This window comes from Pangasianodon hypophthalmus, chromosome 17 (genome assembly GCF_027358585.1).
Source record: "Pangasianodon hypophthalmus isolate fPanHyp1 chromosome 17, fPanHyp1.pri, whole genome shotgun sequence".
In the NCBI taxonomy this organism is placed as follows: Eukaryota; Metazoa; Chordata; class Actinopteri; order Siluriformes; family Pangasiidae; genus Pangasianodon; species Pangasianodon hypophthalmus.
The window spans coordinates 16,766,733-16,784,682 of NC_069726.1; the positions used below are offsets into that span (position 1 = coordinate 16,766,733).

Genomic DNA, 17,950 nt, shown 5'->3' on the forward strand with positions numbered 1-17,950 from the left:
GTGTACGTACAGACCGTGTATCTGTGGTGTATAAAAAACATTTGTTTTAAGATATACTGCAAGCATTGGGAGAGGGAATATGGGATGATGGCTGTATTAAAAGGCACACTGCAGAGACTGCAGATCAGAAATGTGTGCACACTACAGTGAATTCATTTCCCACGCAAAGACTCAGAAAGAGAAACAAAATCTGTTCACTTTTCTGATGTCTGACCTTTTTTTGAGCTAGTTTCAGGTCTCGTTGAGATGAACACTATATAATCCAAAGGTTTGTGGACACCTGACCATCACGCCTATATGTTGTTCTTCCTCAAACTGTTGCCACAAGTTGGACACACACAATTATAAAGGATGTCTTTTTGTATGCGGTAGCATTAAGAGCCCTGACCTCAACCCCACTGAACACCTTCGTGATGAACTGGAACGCCGACTGCACCCCAGACCTCCTCGCCTAACATTACGTATCATTGTTGAACTGTGGGACGAGGCACTAAGGGAAAACATCTCACTACATTACATCATATATATGTAATATGTATGTGACAAATAAACAACCCTTGAACCCGTGAACATCAGCGCCTGACCTCACTAATACTCAAGGCGGAACGATCACAAATCCCCACAGCCACGCTCGAAAATCTAGTGGAAAGCTTTCCCAGAAAAAGGAAGGTATTATCACAGCAAACAGGGACTAAACCTGGAAAGGGATGTTCAAAACGTACATGTGGCTGACTGTGATGGTCAGGTTTTCCCAAACCTTTGGTCATATAGTGAGGTTGGGCTGGAAATTTTGCTCACATCTGGCAACCCTGGCTCTAACGTTCCTCTGACGCAGCATCTGTGCAGAAGGAGAGAGGAGGTTGAGCTGCTCTATGTGGGCGTCGTATGTAACGAACTTTATTTCCTAGTCGACTAATTGTTATATAGAGAGCAAAAAACCATGGCTCAAGGATTGAAAGAAAGATTCGACAAGTTCCTGCACGAGAAAAACGTCATGACGGACGTGCTGGCGAAGATCGAGGCCAAGACCGGAGTGAACCGATCTTACATCGCACTCGGTGAGCTCCTGTGTTTCCGCAATTTGCAAGCAAAATTACATGGTGTAGGTTTTATTTAAAGCTCTTATTAGTCCATACACAGATCTACGAGTATTCCAGAGAGGAATGAAACGCTAATCTGATGTTCAGTGCGCGTTAGCTTCATGGTGATGATGATGATGATGATGATGATGCTTTATTCATCCGCTTTTCTTCTTCCTCCTCTCTCTCTGTTCCTCCAGCTGTCATCGGTGTGATTTCAGTTTACCTCGTCATCGGTTATGGCGCTTCACTGCTCTGCAATCTCATCGGATTTGTCTACCCTGCCTACATCTCGTAAGTCTGCTTTAAACTGATGTGTATTTAAATAAAAACACTCTGTAACTTCACCCTGTAACTACAGCTTACAGTAACATGAGACGGCTCTGCCATGCTTCCGTGTCTGTGCCCCAGTTATTATCAACGCAACACACACCCAGCGTGTGCAAGCGTCCCAAACAGCACACTGCCCTACTGCCTAGTGTGCCAGCTAGTTAAGATGCATACTATTTTTTATTCACTAACCAGTACAGTAGGGTGCGGTTTTGGAACAAGGCCTTGCTACTACTTTAGGCATGACAGTGCATGGCATGACATTGCTAAAGCTCACTGATGCAGCTCGGATATCCCAGTGGGACAATATATAAATATATATCATACACTTCACACAATAAATTCAGCTGGGAAATGAATCATTTATCCAGTCGCAGTGCTGCAGTGAGTAGAATTGCTGCCTGACAGCTCCAAGGTCCCTGGTTCGATCATGAGCTCGGGTTACAGATGGAGTGTGGAGCGGTGTATGTTCTACAACATGTCTGGGTGGGGTTCCTCCAGGTTCTCCGGTTTGTTCCTACCTCCCAAATGCATAGACGTAGGTGGACTGGCGACTCTAAACTTCCACTAGGTCCGTACGTGTGTGCGCATGGTGCTCTCACGGACTGGCGTCATATTCACGGTGTATTCGTACCTCTTGCATGCGGTGTTCCCAAGATAGGCTCCGGATCCACCACATGCCCGGCCAGGATGAAGCGTTTACTGAAGATGAATAGACAAATTAAACCCTAAATCATCTTAAATGTTTAATTGCCCTGATGTTAGTAATTCGGTGTAGAACATGGTAAGGAACTTGTTATAAAAGTTAATTCTCATGATATGAAGTGTAACCTGTTGTGAATGAGAGAATTATAAGCAGCCATATCCTGTTGTATAGCTGGCATGGGTGGTTTGCTTAATCTGAGAGTGTTAGATAAAGCAGGCCACTTGTTAAATCTTATTAAAGCTACAACATGTCATCAGTTATTAGTATTTAAATATCAATTATCCAATTCAAATTCATTCATCTTCAGTAAGCACTTTATCCTAGTCAGGGTCTCGGTGGATCCAGAGCCTATCCTGGAAACACTGAGCACAAGGCTGGAATACATGATCTACAATACAATATCTGGATGATCTAAATATTTATTTAATATTTTTTATATATTTATACTTTTTAAATGCTGTATAATAACATTGAAATGTTACCATGCTTTTATTTATTTTTGATAGTGCGCAAGATGTGTAACATATTGTGACAAATATGATACAAATTGTTTGACAACCTTTACAGAGAACGTGACTTCACAGGTTCACAGCAGTCAGGGAGAAAGCAGTGAAAGGAGAGAAAGGCAGAAAGAGAGCAGACCTAGAAAGAAGAAGGGGAAAAAAATCTGTGTAGTGAGGAACGACCATAGACCAGTCAGTGAACTTAGGGTGGAAGTTGGGAAAATACCCAACGTAAAGTAGTTCTTTATTCTCCACAAACACAATATTCGTTGTACTGTTTCATATTCTGAAGGATTTTTAATTACGATTAAAACAAAAGAACTCTCAATTAACCAAGTAAAAGGTCAAGTAAAAAGGAAGTAAGATAAATAGATTAAAATATTATTAAAATATTGTTTACAAAAAAGTGCCACATCGCCTGAATTAACTCTACTACACTCACTATTCACTTTATTAGGAACACTTGTACACCTACTCATTTATGCAGTTATCCAAACAACCAATCATGTGGCAGCAGCACAATGCATAAAATCATGCAGATACAGGTCAAGAGCTTCAGTTAATGCTCACATCAGACATCAGAATGGAGAAAGAGTGTAATCTCTGTGACTTTAACCATGGCATGGATGTTGGTACCAGATGGGCTGGACTGAGTATTTCATAAACTGCTGATCTTTTGGGATTTTCACACACAGCAGTCTCTAAAGTTTACCCAGAATGGTGCGAAAAACAAAAAACATCCTGTGTGCAGAGGCTCTGAGAGACAGCTCAAACCAATCTGGCCATTTTCCTCTGACCTCTCTTATCAACAAGGCATTCCCACTCACAGAACTGTCACGTATTCAGTGTTTTTTGTTTGTGAGACTCCCAGGAGATCTGCGGTTTCTGTAATACTCAAACCAGTCCATCTGGCACCAACAACCATGCCATGGTTAAAGTCACAGAGATCACACTTTTTTCCCATTCTGATGTTTGATGTGAACATTCCCTGAAGCTCTTGACCTGTATCTGCAAGATTTTATGCATTGTGCTGCTGCCACATGATTGGCTGATTAGATAACTGCACAAACGAACAGTCGTACAGATGTTCCTATTAAAGTGGACAGTGAGTGTATATTTTACAATGTTGTACATTATTTACAATATTATACAGTAATATATTAATATTTTCTTTTGAAAAATGGTCTAAGTATTTTGTTCTCTCTATATAATTAGCTATAATTTGCCAATTTAATTAATTATGATTTGCTTAATAATTTGGATATTGCTATTTGATGATTGCAGTGTGTGATTGCCAAGTAATTATTTATGTGTAGACAGTGTAATCACGTGCGGTCATATGAAAATGCGCAAGTCATGGCAGTATATTTCTTCATCATGGTACAAAGGAAAAGCTAAACAAAAAATTATATTAGTATTGTACATGTGTATATCATCCACCTATTTCCCAAGTACTGCGTAACAGTACAGATCATCTTTAGCACTCAGTATTGCGGGCTTTACTTCCTACCTATGCACAGGAAGACTGATGTTGTATTTTTAAAAGTGTGTCAGTTGTCACGCACACTGTGACACCACAGTGTTTAGAAGCTTGAATCAACTTTAAGCTATGCATTTTTTTGCGAAATTTCTGTGCTAAACCACTGAAGCGTGTTGTGACTCATGCATTACCCACATGGCAACAGGGAGGCCTGCTACTAGTTACTTCCACATGCTCCACACACCACGAGTACTTCTGACTCACTGGCGTCCACTATACTGGAATTCTCTATGAAAAGTTCATGCCTTAATCTGCTTATCATTTCACACACAATCCGCAATTAACAGCTCAAGGCACAGCGATGCAACTAGGCGCAGAGACAAATATCTGCTACTCGTCTTCAAATTTGGTATTCAGAATAGAGCTGTTTTACAGAGAAAGTGTGACAAAGCCAAATAAGGCTGTATCTGCCAGTTTTGTCTAAAGAGAATATATGTTTTGTCACTTTGTTTAATGCATTACAAATAGTTCTGCTATTAGACATCAAACCCCGTATTTTATCTAGATACCTGACACACTAGAAGTCATTTTTCTGTTTCACTCTTTGAACACCTACTAACTTTGTCTTTAGAAGGATACTGTATATGTGTATACAGTAATGAGAATATGTGAAACATGGTGGTGGTGGTATGTGTGTCTTTGTGGGAGCAGGTTAATGACATAGCCCTAATTCACAAACCCTTCTACCTGTTTGCAGAATCAAAGCCATTGAAAGCACCGACAAAGACGACGACACAAAATGGCTCACCTACTGGGTTGTGTACGGTGTGTTTAGCGTGGCCGAGTTCTTTGCTGACATCTTCCTGTCCTGGTTTCCATTCTATTACATAGGAAAGGTAAGTCTGTGTGTGTGTCTGTGTGTCTGTGTGTGCTTTGATGATAAATTACTGTCTCCACCCTATCACCTGTCTTTATGGTTTATATGTATACATATTTGGCCTCCCAGTGTACTGTCTTTCAGATGCTTTGTCAATAGTCACACAGTTTTATTTGTTAAGTTGGGAGTAAAGGTTGGGATGACAGGAATGTTTGTTCAGGCTTTGCCATTAAGATGACTGATAGGACTGATAGTCCTTCTCTTTTAAAATAGATTAATCAGTCAATGGGGGGAATGTCGAAATGAGAGTATATAGAACGGGAAATATTGGGAAAACAAACCAGATTGTTTAATCTGTGTGAGTTATAAAACCCTGCTACAGACATGTTCTTCATGTACAATAGATCTTCTGTCTATGATGCTTTAGAATATCCCCAGGCAGTACATGATCATCTCAGATATTTTCAAGCCCAGGTCCTAATTATCAAAAGGTTTTGTGGGATACTGTAACCATTTCAGTTAATTTTTCTAGTGAGACTCCTGTCTTAGCGAAACACGTCTTGTGCAGTGTAATTAAACTGTGCTCTTAAAGTGTTGTCTCTGAGGTCATGTGCTTCAGTTTGAGTAGTGATGTATTTTTTTCTTGCTGTCTCAGTGCGCCTTCCTGGTGTGGTGCATGGCTCCGACTCCTTCTAACGGCTCCATGCAGATCTACACGCGCATCATTCGACCTTTTTTCCTAAGGAACGAGGCCAGGATCGACACTGTGGTGAAGGACATCAAGGACAAAGCATCCGAGGCTGCAGATAAATTTAAAGATGAAGGTAATAATAGAAGAAATGATTTCTAGCAGTGCTGCGTTCTGCTGTTTACTTCCTTTTTAAGAAATGGAATGATCCATGAAGTGCTTGGGTTTCTCATGAGGGATTACGCTTACCTGCTGGCTTTGTTGTTGTGTTGGGCGACCTCATGGGGTAATGCTTCCAGCCACTTGCGTCACCTATTTATTAAATGGAAAATTGTGAAACACTAAACACACCCTGCCTGAACAAACATGTCAGAGCAGTGATTTTGTCACTGCACTTCCTATAGATACGAGTCCCTTTTTCTGAATAACTCTCTTCCAAATGTTAGAAATCAGGTCTAGTCAGTGGTCTTAGTAAAATGTCAAGCATTAAAAAAACATGATTGTAGGGATATTTAGAAGTGTTCAGTGCTAAATCCATATCAGGTGCCATTACAAGGCCTGATATTTGCAGGCCAAGATGGAAATCCTACATGTCTGAATTTTGGATGACAAAAAGGGCTGGAAAACAGAATCAAACAATGGGTGTATCCCAAAAACTAGTGTCTGATAAAGGAGCTCTTATTACAATTCATTCTAATGAGTAAGAGTTATTGGGACAAAGCACAGAGACAGACTACATAGAGACACTAGACAGCTTAATTGTAGATAATTATGGGGTTTTAGAGTAATGAATGCTATTATAAGACCTAAAATACGAATCCTATTCACCAAAAGGCTAAAAGGTCTGTACTGACAATTAGTAGGTAGCAATATATACACATATGTATAACAGCCACCTTATTAGGAACACCTTGATATCTGCACTTTAATGCAATTATCCAGTCAGCCAATCATGTGGCAGTAAACAATGCAGATACAGGTCAAGAGCTTCAGGTAAATTTCATCAAACAAGGAAAAAAGGTGATCTCACTGACAGTTCTGCAGACAGAAATGCCTTGTTGATGAGAGAGGTCAGAAGAGAATGGCCACTGGATGTTTTTTGTTTTTTGTCACCATTCTGTATAAACTTTAGAGACTGTTTGCATGAAAATCCCACAACAGCAGTTTCTGAAATACTTGAATCAGCCCGTCTGGTATCAACAACACCCCACAAAATGTCTGAGATCACATCATTCCCCATTCTGATGCTTGCTGTGAACACTGACTGATGCTCTTGACCTGTATCTGCATGCTTTTATGCATTGCACTGCTACCACATGATTGGCTGATGGGATAATTGCACGAATTAGTGGGTGTACAGGTGTTCCTATTAAACTGGCTGGTGAGTGTATATTTGTTTTGCATCCCTTGTGTCCTCTGTTATTTAATAACAGAGTTAATTGTTAATTAGCTTAGAGCAGACTAGTAACTAGCTTTTTTCTAGAGACTCTTCTTGATACATTCTTGAGATATATATATATATATATCTCGTGTAAAGGGATGTGTAATCAGCTGGGCTTAGCTCTGACAAGTAGCAAATTTATCTAGGGATAATTACTTTTCTACCTTTGTTGATGGAGTATTTAATTACTTTACATATTACTGAAGTAAAAGAAGCACAGACTTATTTTTCCCCAATAGACTTATATGTAGACCTTTATAACATGTTTTGAGATTTACTCTTTATGTATTTAGTATATTAATTGCTTATTATTCTTTCCTTTTAGCCAAGAAAGCCACTGCTAACATCATCTTTGAGGAAAAAAAGAGCTCCTAAGCAGCTGTGGGGGAGACACCACGGCAGTATGCACTATTGGTACAAATCCCCAAGGACGATCACGGGCCTGAATAAATGTTGCCTTTATTTTTTGTGTGTGTCTTTGTAAACAACTGGAATATTCCTGCTGGTTTTGCTCAATTTCTCTCTGTACAAATAGCAGTGCCTGCGAGAGTTCCGTTTAAATATATATTTCACATAATACCGAATACCAGTGATGCTCGACTGCTGTGCTTCACTCCCAGTAAATGAAAGTCTTACCTCCTATCATCCGAGCCTGTGGTTTTTCACTGTAGAAATTTAAGAGTGTACTTTGTTTTGTAGCTCTCTGCAGTAGTAATTTGGCTGTATCTCAAACTACATACACTACATAGAAACTACACACAAGATATCTTGTGTGAAAAATGATAAAAGATTATGCCTTATACGACTGCTTTGCTACTCATAGGAAACTACTAAGCATTCAGTGTTTGTTCGTTCAATGGAGGGCATTTATTCATATTCAGTAACCATCCTAGACAGGATTACACCCTGGATTGGACACTAGGTCATCACAGGGCATCACACACACCCTCATTCACACCACAAGATTGAACTGTGGACCAAGTAGCTGTGAATCACTGGAAGCACCAACGTCCAGCCCTGAGTGCAGTCGTTAAAATAAAAAAAATAAAAATTAAAGCTGCAAGCAGCATTTTTGGGGACCAAGCACCCAGACTTGGTGAGCCACACATTCATAGACACGCTACAACTGTTGCCTAAGCAATCATAGAAAAGCAGAACCATAACTTTAGGCAAAGGGATTCAAGTGTGATTTGTGGTTTCACTCATGATGTGTATGTTTTGACCACAGACAGTGGTGGAACTGACTGTAGGAGGACAGATCTACATGAACAAATGGGCAGGGGTGTTGTCTGTTGCTACTTTGACCTGTGGTCGTGATTGCTACTGTTCTGAAAAATTTTTTTCTTCTTGCAGTAAAATCATCTAAGGTAAATTTCAAATTGCCAAACAGCAAGTACTCTTTAAATTAAGATACTGAAGAGCATTCACTTCAGCTTACCCTAGGGAATCATATGAATGTAGAACTGGGAATGTAGAACAAGTTCTTAAAATTAAATTAGGAATATTATGGAAGTTGTCACAGTTTTTGACCACAGGTGGAGCGATCATTAAACGTTTTTGGGGACATTAGGGCGAGGTCCTGAAGATCTCATGACAATATGCAAATGTCTTACTGAGATACAGCCTATCATTCTGTTTGGTGCATTTGCCAGTCTGTTATGGGAGAATAGTTTTGATATCAAGGTTTCTTTGATAACTTTTGTTTAGACAGGTCTCAAGATGATGTGAGCCAAATTTGGTGAAGATCGGACAAAATATCAGTATAAACGAATTATCACCACAAGTCTGTTATATGGTTAGTCCGGGTACTGTTGGGTTTCTGTGTGTAGAGTATTGTGACTCTGTGTTTAGCTGCTGGTGAGCAGGGTGATGGGAAAGGGGAGGGATGTGAGTCACCTGAGTGTCTACTTTCATATGAGCCATTAACCACTACTGTTAAGTGTGACATGACAAATAAATTCAATGTTGAACAGGGGCACCCCAAAACAGGCGGAAATTCCACTTTTCTGCCACAGGCAAAAAGAGTTAAATACTTGTGTAACATTGTAAAACAACACTGAATTAGTTAGTTATACCACTTGCAAAAACATGTTTGCCAGCTTGCTTTTTTGTTGTTAGTACAAATGGGGAAAATGTCATTTCCTGCTTAGACCATTTTCACACTTGTGGTTAAAACATCCTGGCCACCAAAATCTCACCACAGTCTGAAAGACAGGAAGAAGACTTCCTACGTCATCTCCAGAGTGGACCAAAGTCTATTATTATTATTATTATTATTATTATTTTAGATGTGTTACAATTCTATATTAATGTGGTTTTGACTTTAGTACATAGAACTGTAACACATCTGAGAAATTACCATACGTATGTAAGACGTTATGAATGTGTTATGTAGACACAGTTCCTATATTTGCCTGGTTTATTTGACCACTGGAGTAGTTTTTGGGCTCCTTTTGAATGGCCATTGTGTACTGGCAACGTGCTACTGTACGACTCTACAAAGTCCGCCCATGGCGCAATGACGCCATCACAGTGCGCGGCGTGTTTACACTATACTACGCTACACTACACTACACAAACACCCATACACACAGTCCAACATGGAAAATGTGGTTGGGTTAACTTTGTTCCTCTGTCTAATCGGTCGTTTGGTTAATCAGTTTATATCGACCGAGATCAGACTCATCAGAAAAAGGAGATTAAGGATTAGGGACTTGATTCTGAATACACACAGCAGGTTACGACGCCAAAGACGAAGACAAAGACAAGTGAGTGTCTTATGCACCTACTTATGTTACACATGTGAGCTCTCAAGATGCAGGTTTAACATTAACACAACAAAACCCGGGTTCCTGACTAAATCTAATAAATGCAACCTAGGCTGTGATTTGTGCGCGCGCACATGAACGCGTGACGTTTACGGCGAACAGCCAGTCACGTGAAACATCCAGAGCTGAGACTTAACTGCTGCAGAACAAGAAGCTTTACTACATTAAGGAAAAACTCCACCACTTGATAAGTTAACGGTTATCTGCCGCGCTGACGTCAGAGGGGGAGTTTAAGGGGAAGATTGCAATGGTGTTTTAATTTAAGGAATTATTTAACTGATCTCAGACTCAGATGATCACAGTAAGATTTTGCTGTAAGTTCATAAAAACAAAAGGACAAAAGCTTATTTTCTTACACATTCTTTTCCAGCTAGGTTGAATGTCATATTTATGAGAATCCAGCGTAGACGTAGTGGAGACAGCGAGCGTTGTAGTCAAAGATCCAGAATGCAGTGCAGCTATGTGACACAGTAACACTGAGTTATGGCAGAGACATGGTATGGTGGTATTCGTATGAAAGCTGGAACCTGATCTGTTTGAGCAGAGTGTACAGATGAGGAGATGAGAGAGCTGGACAGACTTAAGGACTAAAGTGCTGCTGCATCACTCTCTTTAGGTGGGGATGAAGCAAGGGCCAAATCCCATTGGCAACACCATCAGCAAGTAGTCGAATGGCTTTGTGAATAATATAGAAAGTCATTAACCACGGTGAAAATATACCAATGTCAATGAAAGACATCTAAACAAACAAACAAACACAGTCTGAATTTCATTATAAAATAAAGCTTGGATGCCATTGAAGATGATAATTTCATTAAAGTAAATCATTAGCAAGTCGTTCAGGATGGATTTTTCCTTTCACTGTTGTATTATAAGTGAATAGGACCTTACATGACTTGTGTTTCAGATCCAGCTGTATTACCAGTTACGTCGCAGGCCGCCTTCTGTTTGGGTCCGTCAAAGAGCAAACGATTGGTGGACTGTTGTAGTTCCCAACTTTACAGATGAGCAGTGGAGCCAGAATTTCAGAATGTCTGAAGACACATTCCTGTACCTTTGCCATAGGTTGCGCACAGCAATGGAGAAGCGGGACACCAACTTTCGTCTATGCGTGCCCATAAAGAAACGGGTAGCCATAGCACTATGGAAGCTGACCACCAACAGTGAGTTAAGACTCGTTTCACATTTGTTTGGCGTTGGTGTTACTACGGTGTGGCGATGCGTTCGGGAATTCTGCACAGCAGTTAATGAAGTACTTCTGCCAGAACTGATACCATTCCCAAATGATGATAAGCTTATGGAAATGGCCATGAACTTTGAGCAGAGATATGGACTTCCACAGTGTGTTGGGGTTGTCGCTGGATCACATATCCCAAATGTCCCCACAGAGTACCATGCCGAGTATTTTAACCACATGGGCTGGCATTCTATTATACTGCAAGGAGTTGTGGATGGAAATGGGCTCTTCTGGCATGTATTTGCAGGAAGTCCTGGCAGTATGCATGACGCTACAGTTCTGCATGTGTCAGGGTTGTGGGATCTCATAGGACAAGGACTATTTCCAAACCATACCAAAAATATTGCTGGTCATGATGTTGGCTACTACCTCCTTGGTAACGCTGCATTTCCATTGCAGAGCTGGCTCATGAAACCATTCTCAGACACTGGGCAGCTGACAGCGGAACAGAGGGCATACAACCAGAAAATCTACCGAGCAAGTTGTGTGGCTGAAAAGGCATTCAGTCGGCTGAAGGGACGATGGAGATGCCTTCTTAAACGCAATGACAGCCACATAGACCTTGTGAAAACAATGGTGCTCACCTGTTGTGTCCTCCACAACTTATGTGAAACACACGGGGAGCAGTACAGCGAGGAATGGGACCCTCCTGCTGCAGGAGACCAGATTTTAGTGGCACTCCCACCAGAGGAAGACGCTGACGGTGCAGCCGTGGGTGTGCGCAATGCCCTGGTGCATTATCTAAACACAGACAATAGTGCTTCATCGTTGACTGAGTAAAGTATATAAACAACAGCTGTGTCTGGCTTTATATCTATTACGTAGATATCTGAATACCAAAGAAGTAAAGCACTGAAATTCTTAGGGGTGTAATGATACACTCCAGTCATTATTTGATTCACTATCCGATTTTCAGAAAATTCAGGCAAACTTTGAATAAAGAAAAATTATGACTTGAAAAGACTTTTTTTATTTCTGTATAATAAACAATACAAAACAATGTTCATTTTTGTCTGTATAAAACTAAATAAATTAAAAATTGCTACAGAGGTTTAATATTGTAAACAAAATATACTACAGCTTCACCATATCTTCACCAAAATAAATAAATTTACAAATTCTCCCAACAGATTTTGATTAAACTTGGTGTCTGACCTGAAGACTTTGAAAATGACTGAAACATAATGAGTTCCATAGTAGAAACAGAGCTTTATAGTTAGCTAAAATGCCCAATTTCTGCACCCTCTTTCTCGAGCACAGTAGATCACAGAGGCGTGGGGATGGTGTTGTTTGAAAGCTACTGAAGAGCTCTTTTTAAATGATATAAAATGGTCGTATGACCATATAAACATATAATGCTTGTTGTGCATTGCATTCTGGAGCTACCAGGCTATCAGTCACTTCACAAGTGCAGATGAATCTCCCAGGCTTTCCACAAAAAGAATGCGATCAGTGTTCTTGCTATATAGTTTAACTCGGTGGGATGTGCAGATTAGGACCTCTAGTGTTCAGACAGTGCAACTGCATTATATGCATAAGTAACAGAATGCTGATATTGCACAGTCACATTTTTTCAGATTCACAATGTATCATTTCACCCCTAGAAATTACGTTAGCACACAGGTTCCCAACCCGGGTCCTGGAGTACCCCCTGCCCTGCACATTATAGAGTTTTCCTGCTCTAAACACGTGTGTTGGGGTGGAGTGTGTCAGTGGTCGCAAACTGACACTGAGTAAGGGTAGTGGATGATAAACACAAGCAGTACACGGAAAAAAGATGAGCTGTGGTCTCTGACTGCCCACCTACAAGCCAAATGAGCCTAATACCCTCGTACCAGCAGACCCACACACTACCATGTCAGAGTCACTCATGGACTGAGAATGGTCCATCACCTAAATCATGTCTGATCAGTGAGTAATCGTGTATCTACAAAGTAATCGTTATGGTAGCTGTACCTGATGAAAGGGCCAATAAATATATGGTCGCCATAATGAAAGATACAAATACCTATAAGTGCATTCAAAGTGTGTACTGAAAAGGGCTTATTATTTTTTTTAATTATAAACGTTTAACTGCATTCAGCAATTGTCCTGCATAACAATCCAAAGAAAAACGTTTTGGAAATCAAACGTTTTAAGGTGGCGGTTGAGGGCTGTGGTTGCTGGCCATGACGGATACTAGCTGCCCCATAACACTGAGCAGTCCTTGGTTAAACTGTGCCAGGGTGTTGATCAACTCTGCCTCCCGAATCCCAGCTGAGTGTTCCAACTCCTGCAGGACTTGAAGTCGTCTTTCTTCAAATTCTTGCTGAACTCTTTGCCGTCTGTCTTCACGTTCCTCGGCCATAAGGAAGATCTCTCTCATAGCGTCGATATGGTTCGAGTGTCCTCGTCTCCTTTTTCCTGGTGAATTATACAGAACTGTATCAGTCAGTATCACAGTATTGGAAATAAAGTGTACGAGAGAAATTATTTTTATTCCTCCCACAATTTTCATGAAATTCAGATGATACAACTTCCTGTTGAACATGTGGAACATTCCATGTATCTCATAGGTGTGAAGGTGTTCAGGTAACAGGGTTGAATGAATGTTGTCAGACACTGAAACGTACGTTATTTTTCATACCCTATAATAGACGACCATATAAAGGATGTTCTAAACATGAGATAAATGGATTCACACATTAATGCAAGAAGAATAAGATAAAATTATGTGACTGATATATGATTACATATATAAAAAAAGTGCAGATGTGGGTTGGGGCTGGCAAAAAAAAGCTGTTTAAATGCCATAGTTTTAAATTATTTGTAGAGATTTTAAGGTATTCATCTGAGACATGCACATAAGTTGTTGTGTAGGACACTTTACTTCTGTTTAAAATGTATTTTCCCTTTACATACTTATTTGTGGAATCACCTATACAGCAAAAGCCTACTTGCTGTACTGATAATTTAACTGCTGTTTTGGAGACTAAAATAATTTATAGGTGACTCCAGAGTGGCACGACAGGAAAGTGTTCACGGCACCTTCCAGAATTTGCAAGTTTGAATCTTGCTGATTCAGCAATGCCACAGCCATCCGTGAACATAAACCAAGAAAGCAAATTTTGTTGTGCTTTCTCTGTAGGAGAGATGGCATACTCTCTCTCCTTCACTAGAGACACAGTGACACTAGCCATTCATGGGCGTCTGTGAGCAAGTATGCGGACGAGGGTATATAGCTGTTCCCCTCCGTGTATATTACGCTGTCCTGTAAAGCTGCATGAGCGGAAGTTCGAAAAGTGCAGTTAGTTGGCTTCACGTGTCTCAGAGGAAGCACGTGTTAGCCTTCACCCTCCCCGGTTGGCATCTTGTATGATAGAGGAGAGCTGGCTGGTGGCTGGCAACTGGCTAAGGAAGGTTTTTTTCCCTGCAAAATGCTGTCTAGACTTTCTTTGACAAGTGTCAAGTATTGCTGCCTTTACTTATAGTATATGTGTATTTATTCATTCATTATTATATTTTTTATACAATGACATGATAGAATTAATATTAATACTGTTACACTTGGGCTGGGCAATGTGACAATATAATAACGATATTATTAATAACGATACATAGACTTTTGTGAAAGAATTTTGATAGTTACAAATTCAGATTGGATGAAGCTGATTCATAATTGTATAATGAATCTTTAAAATTGTTATTTTTCCTCATCCAAATCTTTTTTTTTTTTTTTTTGCAATTTTTAAATGCAACACTACCGTTTTGCTGAAAATCTGTTAGCAAAACTCAATACTGTGATAAACAGAAATGTTGTCAAGTATTGTGATATGATATTGTCTCATCACCCAGTCTTTTGTTAGACTGATTTCTAAAACTGGTTTAAAAAAAACTATATAACTATATGTTGTTGTCTCTAAAATCCATTTAACTCTTTTGTATGTTCTTAATAGAGCTAAGCCCTAACAAACCAACTAACCAACCCAGTGCAGTGTGTGTCTCACCTCGGACACGGGGCACGGTAGGTCGGGGCTCCTCGGCTGTAATGTTGCTGGACGCAGGAGAGGACAGGCCTGGTGACAGGGGTAACGTTACCGGAAGTATGGGAGAACTGATCCTGGTTCTGCTCCTGTCATCTGCATTATCAATAGAGACTGGAGAATAAAAAGACAGGATGAGTTTAAGCTGTGAGGTCAAGTCACGTGGCTTTATTGTCATTTCAACCATACACAGCTAGTTAGTACACAATGAAACGAAACAATGTTCCTCCAGGACCATGGTGCTACATCAAACAACACAGAACTACAAGAGACTACACATTACTACGTAAAGTGCACATGCAAACGTGTGCAAACAGCATAAGACAGTACAATAACTACTAAAACAGGACAATAGGCACAGTAAGAGACAGTGCAGCGCCGACCAATACAAGGTTCTAGTATGAAAGTGTCAGATGTAACAGTGGTGCAATAGAATAACAATATAATAGATTGCTGTGAATGTAAACATAACATACTATAACAGTATTCAGCAGATAAGCTTAGACTATGTACACACACAGTTATTGTGTACATACTATGTATGTAGCAGTTGTTGGGGTATCAGCCAGGCAGAGAGTATAGTAATGACAAGAAATTATATACAATATTTTATAAATACAGTAGCAATGTGGTGTTCAGTTGAGTGAGTGTGTGTGTGTTGTCAGTCCAGTCTCTGAGTGTTGAGGAGTCTGATGGCTTGGGTGAAGAAACTTGCAGTCTGGTCATGAGATGTGTGTGAGGTTTGTGTGGGGTTTGTGTGAGGGGTGTGCAGTGTGTGAGGGGTGTATGGGGTGTACAGTGTGTGAGGGGTGTGCAGTGTGTGAGGGGTGTATGGGGTTTGTGTGAGGTGTTTGTGTGAGAGGTGTACAGTGTGTGAGGAGTGTGTGTGAGGTGTGCAGTGTGTGAGGGGTGTGTGTGGGGTGTTTGTGTGAGAGGGGTGTATGGGGTTTGTGTGAGGGGTTTGTGTGAGGGGTGTGTGTAGGGTGTACAGAGTGTGAGGGTGTGCAGTGTGTGTGTAGGGTGTGCAGTGTGTGAGGGGTGTGTGCGAGGTGTGAGGGGTGTATGGGGTTTGGGGTGTGTGAGGTTTGTGTGAGGGGTGTGTGTAGGGTGTGCAGTGTGTGAGGGGTGTGTGCGAGGTGTTTGTGTGAGGGGTGTACAGTGTGTGAGGGGTGTGTGTAGGGTGTGCAGTGTGTGAGGGGTGTGTGTAGGGTGTGCAGTGTGTGAGGGGTGTGTGTGTAGGGTGTGCAGTGTGTGAGGGGTGTGTGTGAGGGGTGTGTGTAGGGTGTGCAGTGTGTGAGGGGTGTGTGCGAGGTGTTTGTGTGAGGAGTGTGTGTGAGGGGTGTGTGGTCACCCACAATGCTTTTTTAAAGTTATGTGAGCGATACACAGATATTTACAGAGCTAATGAAGTTACATTACCAAACTCACATTACGCAAAACCAACAATTTTTCTTGTACCTGACAGCACGTCGTCATCGCTGTCTCCTCCGTCCTCCACCCCGTTACAGCTCATCACAGACTCCAGCAGCGAGGTGGAGGACTCCGCCGTCACGCTCCTGCCTACATGCTCCGCCCTGCGTCCCAGAACTGCATCCAGCGCGTCGTGCCACTTTGTTTTTCGGTTCGTCCCATTCCTTTTGTTGTACTCTTTCAGTCTCCTGTAGTCTTGTTTGAGCTTTTTTATTTTGACTCGACATCGATCTGGGCTGCGGTTGTAACCCAGTTCCCACATGCGCTGGGATATTTTTTGAAACACTTTCTGATTTCTTACAGTACTTTCCAGCTCCCGCTGCACCTCATCCTCTGACCAGATGCCTATTAGTGTCTTCGTCTCCTTGTTGTGCCACGGCTTCGTTTTCTCCATTTTCAAGAAAGAACTATTCTGAAATGTTTTCCCCAAAAATGGCGTCTGTTTTTGTGTTTATGGTGTCGCGCTTTATATGACGCGCTGTGTCTAACCAATCAGGAACGAACAGTGCTGCTAGCCCCGCCCCTGTGTTTTGGCGCTCCCGCTGTAAGTTCCGGTACTTCATTCAGTGGAAAAATGTTAGACGTAACACAGATGCCACACAGATTCTTCGCCTCATGGAGAATTTTGATCCTGCTGAACACGAGCGAGTTAAATTGCAAACACAGTGAAACTTGAAAACTTTATGGCTTTCAGAAATGCAGGGGGCAAGGAGAAAAAAGACCTTTCAAACCTGACGTAAACTGATGCAAACAGCCATGTTACAGGTGAAAACAGTGATTCGAGTTTAATGACTTTATAAACAATTATAAAACAATTATTATTTTTTAAAAAATCCATGCATTTTCAGTGTAAATTTGATTTGAAATATAGAGCAGATCTATATACAGTGTGTACTGTAACAGCATTTTGACTTGATTGGGCCGTTCACCAGAAAAACACTTGGGCTGCATAGAAGATTTTACATTATTGCCTACATTTATGTGTAAAAAAAGAAAAAGAAAAAGAAAAGAGAGAGAAAGATGGAATTTCATAGAAAAAGAAAACTATTTCAAGTTCACGTAAGTGCCTCTAACTATAATCAACCCCCTCAGTTCTTCCTGACATGATGTTGCCATTTCATTGAGGCTTTTTTTTTTTTTTTTTTTTTGCTAAACAACTTCAACATTAAGGTGTGAATTTGAAAAAGAAAAGAAAAAAAAGAAAAGAAAAAAAAACTGGGATTGAAAGAAGTCTTTTCACAGGAATACACAAATAGATTAATTTCCTCTTTCCCCAAATTACACTGTAA

At 40.7% G+C, this 17,950-nt stretch overlaps 3 protein-coding genes across 3 annotated transcripts; 2 read left to right on the forward strand and 1 right to left on the reverse strand.

Moving 5' to 3' along the window:
- The first annotated feature begins 811 nt into the window (after positions 1–811).
- On the forward strand, positions 812–7,746 carry reep5 (receptor accessory protein 5). Its single transcript, XM_026941609.3, has 5 exons — positions 812–1,058; positions 1,280–1,373; positions 4,856–4,994; positions 5,631–5,799; positions 7,430–7,746. Exons 1-5 carry the CDS (start codon positions 941–943, stop codon positions 7,477–7,479), a joined length of 570 nt encoding a protein of 189 aa, XP_026797410.1. The 5' UTR covers positions 812–940; the 3' UTR covers positions 7,480–7,746.
- A 148-nt stretch (positions 7,747–7,894) lies between these two features.
- On the forward strand, positions 7,895–12,123 carry LOC113543669 (uncharacterized). The gene is made up of 2 exons (XM_026942067.3): positions 7,895–9,872; positions 10,840–12,123. Exons 1-2 carry the CDS (start codon positions 9,705–9,707, stop codon positions 11,947–11,949), a joined length of 1,278 nt encoding a protein of 425 aa, XP_026797868.3. The 5' UTR covers positions 7,895–9,704; the 3' UTR covers positions 11,950–12,123.
- Positions 12,124–12,188: 65 nt separating this feature from the next.
- Positions 12,189–17,928, reverse strand: LOC113543670 (uncharacterized). The gene is made up of 3 exons (XM_026942069.3): positions 16,650–17,928; positions 15,156–15,305; positions 12,189–13,572 (listed from the first exon to the last, which is right to left on the reverse strand). Exons 1-3 carry the CDS (start codon positions 17,053–17,055, stop codon positions 13,304–13,306), a joined length of 825 nt encoding a protein of 274 aa, XP_026797870.1. The 5' UTR covers positions 17,056–17,928; the 3' UTR covers positions 12,189–13,303.
- Between the last annotated feature and the right edge of the window lie 22 nt (positions 17,929–17,950).

Excerpts from the sequence above, each read along its gene's own strand:
- reep5 (XM_026941609.3), top strand. The coding sequence starts at position 941 with ATGGCTCAAGGATTGAAAGAAAGATTCGACAAGTTCCTGCACGAGAAA. Across the intron at positions 1,374-4,855 it reads GTCTACCCTGCCTACATCTC|AATCAAAGCCATTGAAAGCA; the intron begins GTAAGTCTGCTT and ends ACCTGTTTGCAG. Across the intron at positions 5,800-7,429 it reads AGATAAATTTAAAGATGAAG|CCAAGAAAGCCACTGCTAAC; the intron begins GTAATAATAGAA and ends CTTTCCTTTTAG.
- LOC113543669 (XM_026942067.3), top strand. The coding sequence starts at position 9,705 with ATGGAAAATGTGGTTGGGTTAACTTTGTTCCTCTGTCTAATCGGTCGT. Across the intron at positions 9,873-10,839 it reads AAAGACGAAGACAAAGACAA|ATCCAGCTGTATTACCAGTT; the intron begins GTGAGTGTCTTA and ends CTTGTGTTTCAG.
- LOC113543670 (XM_026942069.3), bottom strand. The coding sequence starts at position 17,055 with ATGGAGAAAACGAAGCCGTGGCACAACAAGGAGACGAAGACACTAATA. Across the intron at positions 15,306-16,649 it reads CGATGACGACGTGCTGTCAG|TCTCTATTGATAATGCAGAT; the intron begins GTACAAGAAAAA and ends TTTATTCTCCAG. Across the intron at positions 13,573-15,155 it reads TACCGTGCCCCGTGTCCGAG|GAAAAAGGAGACGAGGACAC; the intron begins GTGAGACACACA and ends ATAATTCACCAG.